Source organism: Vanellus vanellus, assembly GCF_965231255.1.
Source record: "Vanellus vanellus genome assembly, chromosome: 1".
NCBI classification, from domain to species: domain Eukaryota; kingdom Metazoa; phylum Chordata; class Aves; order Charadriiformes; family Charadriidae; genus Vanellus; species Vanellus vanellus.
Window position 1 is genome coordinate 198,836,496 of NC_138905.1, and position 12,723 is coordinate 198,849,218.

Sequence of the window (12,723 nt, forward strand, 5' to 3'; positions counted from 1 at the left end):
TTATGGCTCTCAACCCACAACTCCATTTATGGCCAGCTTGAAGCACGAGCAAAGAGCTGAAAGGAGGTTGCAGAGAGGTGGGAGTCGACACATTCTGTCAAGTAACAGGTGATAGAACAAGAGGAAATGGCTTCAAGTTGCGCCAAGGGAAGTTTAGATTGGATATTAGGAAGAATTTCTTTATTGAAAGGGTCATCAGGCATTGGAATGCGTTACCCAGGGCAGTGGTGGAGTCCCCATCCCTGGAGGTATTTAAGGGTCATGTAGATACAGTGCTTAGGGACATGGTTTAGCGGTGGGCTTGTCAGTGTTAGGTTAATGATTGGACTAGATGATCTTAGAGGTATTTTCCAATTTAGGACATTCTGTGATCCTGTGTGTGACTCTGTGATTTGTGTGCCCCCCTGGAATCAGACATACCCAAGGTTACTGGAGGGTCATGCAAAGACAATAACAAACGCTCTGAAGGAAACTATGCCAAGACTGCCGAATGCCATAGAAAACATCTACTGACAACCTCAGGACAATGAGGAAATGAAGGTTGTTTGGAAGGAAAAAAATGGCAGAATTTCTCATAATGATCCAAATTCTGTATGGACTTTCATTTTTCAGCTTTGTCTCCAGAGATAGTAAAATTCAGCAAAAAAATAGTCTTTCATTTCATAGATTAAATCATTTCATAAATTAAAAAACCCAAATTAAAAGTCAACTTTAGCTTTCCACCAGCCTCAGTAATTCTTTTCCCCTTCAGTGCTTATGTCCTGATGTGATTTCAAACACTATGATTCTATGATTATCCTCTTTCTGGAAACCTACTGCTTGATCAATATTGTTTTGCATTAAGTTGTAATTTCTGCTCTCCTGTGTGGGTCTGAGATTTGGAACCTGTGCAAACTCAGAGGTGACAGCCTGAACCAATCAATTAGTTCTGCCTATGCTAGATTTTGCACGTCCACATTGACATGATGGCATATCAAGCATCACGGTTCCAGCTCATTGCAGTGCCCCAATACTGAACTTTCCCTGGCAAGGAGTCACTCGTGTGAGACTGCACAAGTAGTAGAAGACTCAGGATTTCTAACAGTCTTCTTGTCTGTGACAAAAGAACCCCAGAGGCCAGAAAGGCTCCTCTACAGAAAACTAAAATAGCCCTTTAAAGCTTATTATGCCAATGCCACTAGCTGGAAAAGAAAGGCTTTTGCTGGAGATATCTAGGGGCAAATCTGATACTAATCAAATCTACTGTGGCCTCAAATGACATAGTCTAGTTAGAGACCAGAAGAGAGGAAAGGAAGCTCAAAAAAAAGGGGGAAAAAATGAAATAAAACTTGAAAAGGTAACAAAAAAATAGTACCACCTTTTATCCATAGATTGGTCCGTTCCCCAATTAGTGAGTGCAGATGATGGAAGTAAACAGTTTTCTAATATTGAGACAGTCAGTCCTGACTGTGTTGGACAAAAGACCACATCCTCCTTCCTTTCACTTAGCTGGACTACATAATGCAAACGGCTGCAGCTTCATCTTCCCTGCCAGATGCTCCAAGCCACTGATTATAGTAGTAAATCCTTTTCTGCAAGTGTTAAATTAACCATGTGTATTGGGTTTGCGTGGCAAGATTTTGGTAGTGGGGTGGCTACAGGGGTGGCTTCTGTGCGAAGATGCCAGAAGCTTCCCCCCGTGTCCAATAGAGCCAATGCCAGCCGGCTCCAAAACGGACCTGGGCAAAGCTGAGCCAATGGTGGTATGGCCTCTGTGATAACATATTGAAGAAGGAGGAAAAAACTGCTGTGTGACAGCAGCTGGGAGAGAGAAATGAAAATATGTGAGAGAAACAGTGCTGGAGCAGAGATTCCCCTGCAGCCTGTGGTGAAGACCACGGTGAAGCAGGCTGTCCCCCTGCAGCCCACGGAGGTTAACGGTGGAGTAGATATCCACCTGTAGCCTGTAAGGGACCCCATGCTGGAATGGGTGGATGCCTGAAGGAGGGAGGCTGTGAACCTGTGGGAGCCCATGTTGGAGCAGGCTCCTGGCAGGACCTGTGGAACCGTGGAGAGAGGAGGCCACACTGGAGCAGGTTTGCTGGCAGGGCGTGTGACCCCATGGGAAGGACTCATGTTGGAGAAGTTCATGGAGGACTGTCTCCTGTGGGTGGGACCCCACGCTGGAGCAGGGGAAGAGAGTGAGGAGGAAGGAGCAGCAGGGACAACGTGATGAACTGACTGGTGAACCCCCATTCCCTATCCCCATGTGCCGCTCAGGGGGAGGAAGTAGAGAAAATCAGGAGTGAAATTGAGCCCAGGAAGAAGGGAGGGGTGGGGGGAAGGTGTAATTACCCTACTCTGATTTGATTGGTAATAAATTAAAATAATTTTCCCCAAGTCAAGTCTGTTCTGCCTGTGACAGCAATTGGTGAGTGATCTCTCCCTGTCCTTATCTCAACCCACGAGCCTTTTGTTGTATTTTCTCTCCCCTGTCCAGCTGAGGAGGGGGAGCGATAGAGCGGCTTGGTGGGCACCTGGAGTCCAGCCAGGGTCAACCCACCACACCAGGTTAATCTATCTTGAAACTGATTGACCAGAACTAGTAACACATGTAGTCTTTGTCTTATATTTCGTACCGATTTTTTTTTCCCAGCTTCATTTCCAGTGTGTGTTATCAAACCCAGTGGGACTTACACATAGATGAAACACTCTGTTGAATAAGAGCCAGATTGGATAAGGCTGGTGACTTACACAGAATTCTTTATTTTGGAATCAAAACTGTTAGATCTAATCTGAATTTAATGGAATTTCTATACTCTTATTGAAGCTCTGTCTTTTTTTAATCCTTACTATTCTGTACAGACATACACAACCCTTTACTCAAGACCATGAAGTGGCCTATCCAAACTGTCTCTCTAAAGCAAAATGCTGAGTGCAAAAACTCTGATTTGTCTTTCTGCATAATGTTCTCTCTAAACAGGCATATATGAAGCTAAAATATTTTATGGACAGAAGTAGAAAAGCATTTAAAAATTAAAAATCAAACCTAAAGGAAAATCTTAGGAGAGAGGGGGCAACAGAAATGGGAAAACAATAAGGCAGTGGAAAAGCAAAGAAAGATTCATGAAATTGGAACTAGGGGTTGTTTCTATGAGAAAATACGCAGAGCCATGAAAAGTGCGGGAGTAAAGAAAGATTCAGGCATGTCCAGGTTCTCGCAGCTCCAAGGTTCCAGCTTACTACTAGCAACAGAAAAGCTCGCTGAAAAACATGCTGGCTGTGAGAGTAATTTTGTGTTACATCATCTGTGGAACAAATTCAGGTACTGTTTAAGTCAAATAAATTCATATTTCACTGCTGTAATACAAACGGTGGAGTATGTTTCACTCACTAAAATACTGTTACACTTCATGCACCCTGCTGTCTTAGTGATCCATGAAGTAGCTTCCAGCAATATAAATCTTGAAACCATATTCTTCCTTCTCCTCCACATTAGAAGATGCAATATTGACCTTGGTAGCCACATGCAAGAGTCCAATGACCAGTTCAGGCACAGGCTTCTCACCAGTAAGTTCCTCCAATTATGGCTTTAAAAATTACTGTTGTTTTCAAATGATCAGTAATGTTCCTTTCCCTTAAGGGACTTGGGAGTATCTCCTAGGGCATGAGAAAGCAGGAATGAACATGGAGACACATAGAGACTGTGGTGTGCAAGAGCTTGCCGTGATTACAACAGTATCTCTTGGGCCCTGAGGAACTTCTGTGTCTTTCATGAGGCTCCTCAGGGGACTCTCAGATCTTGGCCAATGGACATCCAAGGGCCATGGCAGTGCAGCAGGTAAGTGCTGGGGCCACAGAAAGGCAGAAAGGCAATGGGACAAACAAGAGCTGGAGGAAAATTGTAGGGGAAAATTGTCCACTAGTGGGCAGGGAAGTACTTGAAGTCACCTGGGGTGAGGAGACACCATCTGTAACCAGGGGAGAGGGTGTCTACAGCCATGCTTTTAAACTTATAATTATGACCAATAATCATGTTGACCCTGCTTGCGAGTCACGATAAACAGCCCTAACTAATCCATTACACACAAACTTGAGTCTATACATTGCCAGTGCTGAGTGTGTAATAGATGCTCACTGTCCTGGGTACCCTCACCTCTCCCCACTGAGTGGGCAGGTAGATGGGCCACCATTAGCAGCCCTCAAGGGCAGGCAGCATGAACTGCTCCTTATTCTCTCGGGAAGTGGTGAGTCCTACCCAAAAAGACACACCCCTACATCCTTGCCAAGGAGAACCTGGAGTTCATACACCATGTCCAAGTGCCAGGCTGGGGAAGGGGCAGCATGAAACAAGCGTGAGCAGGAGATGGTGGAGAGATGCACGTTTTTCAACAAAAAATGCATTTGGCAGAAAATGGTAAACTTTCCTGTGTGAGATGCTCCAAATTATTGCCGGCTGATTTGGGAAATAGCTGGATTGAGCTGAAGGAGGGCTTAGGTAAGAAAACAATTTGGAAACAAGGCTAGTTCTTTTTGGATTATTTACTTGCCTCCTTCTCCCTCTCTGAGTGAATACACCACAAACTGCTTAAACTTAGAGGGCAGTATTTTCATCCTTGCAAGCACAACTACCAATAAATTATCTGCTCAAAGGAATGCTTTGGTCTCTAAAGCAATGCAACGTTTTCAAAAAGCTGTTTGGTGAGAACCAATCATATATACACTAAATCTCTGGCACGTGTAGTTAGGGACTCGAAATGCCTTCAACTCCAGACACAGTTCACAAAATGAGGCTATAGTTGTGTTGCTGACTGTGTTTCAAAGAGATGACAGCAAATAGAGTCCAAATCAGTACATTGGCAATGTGCCCAAGAATGGCTCGAAAATTAATCGAGTAAGCAGTAAAACAGCATCATAATAAGGTTTCTGCACTTCTTGGCCTAATGCAGATGGTGTTTCAAGTACACGTTTGGAGCACTTACCAGCAGGTGCTGCGGCAGTTTTTGGTGCTGGAAGTAAGCTCCTGCGTGGAGTTGCTATGTTGCTCGATACCTGCGTCGTGCTCTTGCTGCCACCCTTGGGGATGTCTTTAGAAGGTGCGGATGCCTTAGGAGTGGTTTGCTCTTCATTTCCAAAGCTGGAACCTGCAGGAGGCCAAAATTGCTGTAATTATAAGTTCATAAAAAATGTATGCAAACTGTGGTGTTCAGACTGGGCTTGTATCAGCAATTATAATCTACAAAGACATATTCTCATTGCAACTTGGGCTAAGTTACATGGACTTTCTCCAATACAAATGGTTATGCAGAAATAACGAGTTCCCAGCAACTTACTTAAACACTAAGTCTTGGCAGCTGTTGGAGTCTGACTCCAACAGGAACTTAACACTTACTTTCGGGCTAGCTCCGTAAAGGTATCTGGCCGCAAGTCTCACAAAGAAACCAAGGAATTTCTAAATATCTGGGTGGATAAGTTGTTTTTGGCTTTGTAGCTGCTAGAGGAGCCACCTTCCCCCTAACGCTTGGGAGTTGCTGGTTGTCAGAGTAAGGGGGAATACCAGGTCTCAGTGGTGCAAGGCACCGAATCCTCCTACCCAGGAGGGATTTCCCTCAGACCACACTCAGACATTTGAATAATAAGATGAAAAACAATAACAAAATAATCTGCCTTAACTCTCACACCCACTTCAATCATACTCTCATAATGAATCTTAGGTTGCCAAGGTTTCCAGTTTATATTGACCTCTTTCAAAACCTCTAATGGGTTTGGTTTCCTCCTGCGTTTGCCATCTAGGGAATAATGACATCCCCGGCTCCTTGTGGATAAAAAGAAATCAATCTTTTCTTCACATTTGAAAAAGGCAAAGTTGAAGTGTGCTCTTTATCTGTTGAGTAGAAAGTCTAAGAGGAGCAAAAGATAACAGCACGTTTTACTTGCACATTTGCAGAAGGATGAAAATTTTGTTTGAAAAAATGAGTGGAGATAGTGGCAAGAAATACACAGGATTTCAGAAAACGGATCTAGTTTTTATTTCCATTATTTTAAAAAGATACAATACGATACTATTTAGGTACTCCCTGCAAGAAAATGATAACACTATTTTAATAATTGGCATGTCCAAGTCTCCAGAATTTATAAGATGTAGGCTTCTTAAATGTGTGCAAGTAAAGGAGAGATTTTTTGGCCTTTGTTGCTGAAAATCCACTAGCAAAAAAGTGCAGGTTGGAAAAGAAAATCCTCTTTTCAGACAAAGTAAGAATACACCTTTTCGCTCTGACAAAACAGTGTTAAGTTTTGCTGTGTCTTTAAGGCTGCTTGCATAGAGGTCTGGATTTAAAGCACATATCTGTAGTATACATGGACTTCTACAAACACTTTTGACCTTCGTTCAAATAATAAGCCACATTAAAGATTTAAACAAAACAGTCTACTGTACACTATGCAGGAACAGGAAAATGTGAAGCATTTGTCATCTTTACACTGCTGTGCACATAACAACTCCTCAGCACATCAGGTCGCTGTTTTATATCCAAACTACACGGATTTTTCACCTGTGTAACGAACATTTAAGATTACACACTGACTTATCTGCTGACAAAACACTGCTGACTTCAGTAAAGTCACGTCAGCAGAACGTCTGGCTCAGCCTGGCCCAGTCCCCCCTGCACATGTGCATAAGGACACCTCTACCAGCTGCCAGGGGGATGTTACAACACGTGTGTCCACCTCAGTCCATCTGCACTGTGCTCCTGAAGTGGCTCCTGAAGCGGTCTCAGATACGTGCTCACCCAGTCGGTTTGGGTAGCACCACCTGTAGAAAATTTTTTCTTTCCTCGGCTATTTGTTTAAAAGTTTAAATTGTAGAAGCACCAACCTTGATGAGGAAATTATTCCTATTATTTGCAGAGAAATGCTGTTCAAGTGCTCTTTAATGGAACCCCTTTATTCTCTGTTGTGAAATGTATTGTATCAAGAGCATTTTACCTCACAAATCTGGCCAAACAGAAGCAACCCTGTTGCAGAACGAGGTGTCCAGGTGAGCTACCTAACCTCTGATTAAAAAAAAATAATTATAAAGCTTTTCTAAGTATTGAAGATGAAGCACTGCCAGCTACAAACACTTCTACTGTCTAAAACACAGTATAAGAGGTCTGCTAATTACAGAAATGAGTGGGCGGGAAAGCTGACAAACACGGCCTCGCCAGGTGCCCTGAATCAGAAATGCCTGGAGAGAGCCGGCTGTGCACCTTGTGCCCTGGCTGGACAAACACCTTCAGGAGACAGAAAAAGCGGGAAAAAAAAAAAAAAGTCATTTTCCTCTTTTAATAAGAAGTGGACTTAGGGAGTCAAGCTGCGTGGCTGTACTGGGTGTCTGTGGGAAGGCCGCAGGTGTGGCCTGCCTCAGAAGACGGTGGTGAAGCGGGTATTGCCCTGCGGCTTGCAGAGAGGATCATGGTGGAGCAGAAATCCACACTGCAGCCTGTGGAGGACCCCGCGCTGGAGCAGGTGGACACGACCTGAAGGGAGCTGCAGCCCATGGAGATCCCTTTCAGGAGTGGGCGCCTGGCAGGAGCTGTGAGCCCTGGAGAAGAGCCCACGCAGGAGCAGGCTTATCCCGAGGGACTGCAGCCTGTGGGAAGGACCCACGCTGGGGCAGAGAAAACTGTGAGGAAGAAGAAGCAGCAGAGAGGAACTATTATGGACTGACTGTAGGTGAAGATCAAGTACGAGACCACCTGAGGAATCTGAAGGTGCACAAGTCTATGGGACCTGATGAGATACATCCGCGGGTCCTGAGGGAGCTAGCAGATGAGGTCACTAAGCCACTGGCCATCATATTTGAGAAGTCGTGGCAGTCTGGCGAGGTTCCTGCTGACTGGAAAAGGGGAAACATAACCCCTATTTTCAAAAAGGGAAACAAGGAAGACCCAGGGAACTACAGGCCAGTTAGTCTCACCTCTGTGCCGGGCAAGATCATGGAGCAGATCCTCCTGGAAACTCTGCTGAGGCACATAGAAAACAAGGAGGTGACCGGTGACAGCCAGCATGGCTTCACCAAGGGCAAGTCATACCTGACAAATTTAGTGGCCTTCTACGAAGGGGTTACAGTGGCAGTGGACAAAGGAAGACCAACTGATGTCATCTACTTGGACTTGTGCAAAGTGTTTGACACTGTCCCACACGATATCCTAGTCTCTAAATTGAAGAGACATGGATTCGACAAATGGACCACTCAGTGGATAAAGAACTGGCTGGACGGTTGCACTCAAAGATTTGCAGTCAATGGCTCAATGTCCAAGTGGAGAGCAGTGACGAGTGGTGTTCCTCAGGGGTTGGTACTGGGGCCAGAGGAGAAACACAAGGATGATCCGAGGGCTGGAGCACCTCTCCTATGAGCACAGGCTGAAAGAGTTGGGGCTGTTCAGCCTGGAGAAGAGAAGGCTTCGGGGAGATCTTATTGCGGCCTTCCAGTACCTAAAGGGGGCCTACAGGAGACATGGGGAAGGGCTTTTTACTAGGGCATGTAGCGATAGGATGAGGGGGAATGGCTTTAAACTGGAAGAGGGCAGGTTCAGATTAAACATTAGGAAGAATTTTTTCACTTTGAGGGTGGTAAGGCACTGGAACAGGTTGCCCAGAGAGGTTGTTGAGGCCCCATCCCTGGAAGTGTTCAAGGCCAGGCTGGATGTGGCCTTGGGCAACCTGGTCTAGTGATAGGTGTCCCTGCCTGTGGCAGGGGGGTTGGAACTCGATGATCTTCAAGGTCCTTTCCAACCTAAACCATTCTATGATTTTATGATTCTATGACTGCAACCGCCATTCGTCATCCCCATAGCGCTGCCCCGTGCGGAGGAGGGATGGAGGAGGGATGGAGGAGGTAGAGAAGTTGGGAAGGAAGAAGTGAACTTGAGCCTGGGAAAAAGGGGTGGGGTTAAGTTGGTTTAGTTTTTTTTGTCTTTGTTTCTCACCATTCAACTCTATTTGAATTGGAAATATATTAAATAATTTTCCCCAAGTCAAGTCTGTTTCACCTATGACAGTAATTGCTAAGTGATCTCCCCGTCTATCTCTACCCATGAGCGTTTTCATTTTCTTCTCTTCCCCATCCTGTTGAGGAGGGGTAGTGAGAGAGCAGCTGGGTGGGTGTCTGACAGCCAGCCGAGGTCAACTCACCACAACAGCAATATCAATATATCCAGGATTTGCTGAGACAAAGTCAATATCTCCCACTTTGCTGTTCACTCAGAGACAGAGTTCAGGAAGAGACAGTGGGGTACAACCATTGCATTTATAATATGCCCCAAAAGGCAAATGTTTGCTGCTTCCATGGATATCACTAAGGCAGCATCTAGTTCCCCAGGAGCAGGGCAAGATGAGCTTCACCTTGCTACACATTGTGCTGGATTCCACTTTCCTTTTCAAATAACATTCAAAGAAGAAATGAAATTTAAGATCCAGGAAAATGCATATTCCTCATGACCTAAGAGGAAAATAAAGGTTTTCATTTACTTGGAGGAATTTACTTCTTGAAGGAATATCAGAAAGATCATTCACCAGATGGTACTTGTCACTCCATCATGAGATAATGCTTTCCACTATTATCTGCAGTGGGTGAGTCAGTAGCATCTGCCCTCCCAGAACACCAGTTCTTATTTTTCAGTAAAAGCCTGTACAGAAACAGCAGATGTGCAGCGTGTGAGCAGTTTCCAGGTGATCACATTCTCTGTTGTATTGTACCTCTTCCCTCCTACTCCTCTACTTTTGCATTTTATCTAAACCAGGGGAGACTTCCTAGCTTGCCTTTGAAGCACCTGGCAAGTCATTTGGGTGCTCCTACATAAAATGCCCTGTACTTTTGCAGACTGTGCTCTATGACGAGCAGCACTGCTGACTTTGCAGTAGAGTATTTAACAGACTATTAATGATCCGCTGGAGCTAAAGGCCTTTAGCCTCACTTTTATCACCTCCTTACTATGAGCCCCAAAGAATTCTACTCTTCTGCTGGTGAAAAAAAAAATACAGGGAACAAAAAAACGGTGTTTGAAGACTTGCAATTACTTTGGAGAGTCCCAGGTGCACCCACTCATCCCCTACACTGTTATGCCAGTAAAGACATGCAAAAGCCGGCAACATATTGTAGGCTGCGTGTTCAAAGAAAACCATGACCGAAATCCCACTGGCTCCCACATGGCTTGAGCCACCCTCTCTCTGCATCTGCCACCATGCTCTTCACCATCTGGCCCTGCCTGGCAGCAGCTTGCTTTCAGGGGCTCCTCACCCTTGGAAGAGGAAGGCTCTCTTGTATGTGTCACTGGGAGTTTGTGCTTCTTCTATATGTTCCTTTTCTGAAATTATTTACGGAATTTATAAAAAAGGATGGAAATATGGTATGATATTGCATACAACTGTAAAGCCAGCAGGAGCATGGATGGAGGGAATTCTGCATTTGATGAGGAATTAATTAAGCCATGTTGTATGGCAGGTCTTGATCTGAGAGGAGACAGCGATAGGAAGGGCTGCGCTCTGGAGTCCCACAGCCACAGATTTCCCTGCTGGCACTGAAGGGCAATAAAGTCTCCTTCTGTTGGAGAACTTGTGTCCTTTCTGGAAAAACAGCTCGTCTGACAAGACCTACGGGTCTCTGTTTTGCTGAGAAACAGACCCCAAAAGAGTACTAAAGCAGGCGTTCAGCTGCTTCTGCAGCTCCCTGTCTCGTGGGCTGCTATGTGAGGCCTATCGAAACAGTGAGTTTCCCGCTCTTCATAGTAGGTCAAACATCCTCTGCGCTGGCAGCGGGCTTGGAGCCGTTAGCTCCCCCCCACAGCTGTAATCACACCCGAGACCCTGGGAACAAGCTGGAATCCGGAATGTTCACTGAGGCACAAACATTTACCCAGGGGAACAGCAGGCCCTTTCCTTCTTAAAGACCCTTAGACACTACTTGACACCAAGCTTAATGGCAATGAAGGTATGGCTAGTTGTTGCAGCAGCGAGCCCAATTAGCATTTCTAAAGCACTTCCCAGTCACAGAACTCAGAGAGCTTTACAAAAATGGAAGGGGTTGAGCTGCTTTCCAAACTCACACAGCAAGGGAATAGCAGAGACAAAGTGAGAAGGCGAGCAGGAAAAGGTGACGATGAATGAGGCTGGAAGGACTTTTTTCACTTGCAAAACATTGGGATGTATTATTCCTTTGGGTTTTACTAGGTGGCACTTCTGTGTCCCAGTTTTTAAGCACAAATATAAGCACAAAATGAAACTTAAAATGACTGCCATGGGTAATGATCTGATCAGGGAAGTACCTAAACTAGACAGACTTTTCACTAAATTGGAACATTTGCCCATCCTTTAATTAATGTCCACTCTTTAGTTCTGATTTTTACCTGTAAAGTGGTAATTAATTTTTATAGATTTATTACAAGATACACAGCCATCTGAGCTTTTTATTTCACTATTTTAAGGGTTACTGTTTTAAAGTCCAACGCAGTATATTTCAATGTAATGTTTCACAGTGTAATTACCAAGAAACACAATTGAATGTACTGCAGCTGCAGCTGAAGCAATGCTATTGACCAAGTGGTACTGTGTGGTCATTAGTCCTTAGGGGTTACCACACTATTACAATTTTATGATAGCAGACAAGAGTACTGTATCTGGCTAATTTGGTTTTTTTTGTATTTGATGACAGCCAGTGCCTCGTATTTCCTGACACACAAGGCCAAACGTGCAAGAGGTCAGGGACAAGCTGGTGACAGCTTTCTTTTCTGCCCACAACGATAAGAGGCATATGGATTGGTGTTCACACAATGCTCAAACCTAGCTTGCTTACCTCAAAGTACTTTTTCTCATCGCATTTTTTTAGCTCAGACGAAAGTGTTTTAGCAATGACTGTCCTTAACATATTTATTTTAGAGGAGGTCTGTGCATGCCCACACGCCTTTATAAAACCTGATTTTTCTGAAGTCTTGGCACCCAAAACAGAAACCTGAATTTTCAGCCTAATAACATCCGCCAAGAAGCCAAATCCGCAGCACCTGTCAGCACAGGAGCCAACTCTTTGAGCTTTAGATGGCTTTGGGTCTCTGCACTGCAGATGACTACCTCTGAGACAGCCCATTTATCACCAGGAAGGGAATCTGGAGCCATCATTGATGATTAACGAGCACTATGTAATCAGTCATGACTTTTGTAGACTACCACTTATATCCGTAAGAGTTTGCTGCACGTCCATCTTTCTCCCCCTGCCCACCAGCCCTAAAGCCAAGCACCTTTCTCCTATAACACCTGCTGTGGAATGGCTTTGGCCAGATAGCTGTGTATGCTCACAGCTGGTGGCAAAGGAGGTCATTCAGCTTAGCCTCACCTGCAGTGAAGCAGATGTAAGAGAAGTTGAGATGTTTTGCCTTTGACAAGTGTTACTGCATGACCATGGACAATGCATGAGGCCCTGCTGACATGTAATAATTTGTCGTGTTTTGGTAACTCAATTGTATATTCCTCATTTGGCTCCGACAATTTGGCTCTAGTTTTAGTTTTAGCCAGGTTGCAATTTGAACCTAAATATTTCGCAAAATTTAGCCCCACCTCCATTAATCAACTGTATTTGTAGAGTCTGCTGTTTGTAATGCTGATGGAAGGCAAATCGGGAAAAGAATTATTTTGACTTAAGTTAGTCAGATAAAAGTTATATTTGCATGAATAAATATTTATCCTTAATTTTGTTCTTCCACCATAAATATCTAC

At 44.5% G+C, this 12,723-nt stretch overlaps 1 protein-coding gene across 1 annotated transcript in view; it reads right to left on the reverse strand.

Annotated features, from left to right (window-relative positions):
* MTUS2 (microtubule associated scaffold protein 2) overlaps positions 1–12,723 on the reverse strand; it is a gene marked incomplete at both ends in the record, with an annotated part of 203,770 nt that overhangs the window by 74,663 nt on the left and 116,384 nt on the right. The window contains one exon of the mRNA XM_082497202.1: positions 4,962–5,123. Within this exon, the coding sequence (XP_082353328.1) occupies positions 4,962–5,123 (162 nt within the window). The remainder of the gene's footprint in view (positions 1–4,961; positions 5,124–12,723) is intronic.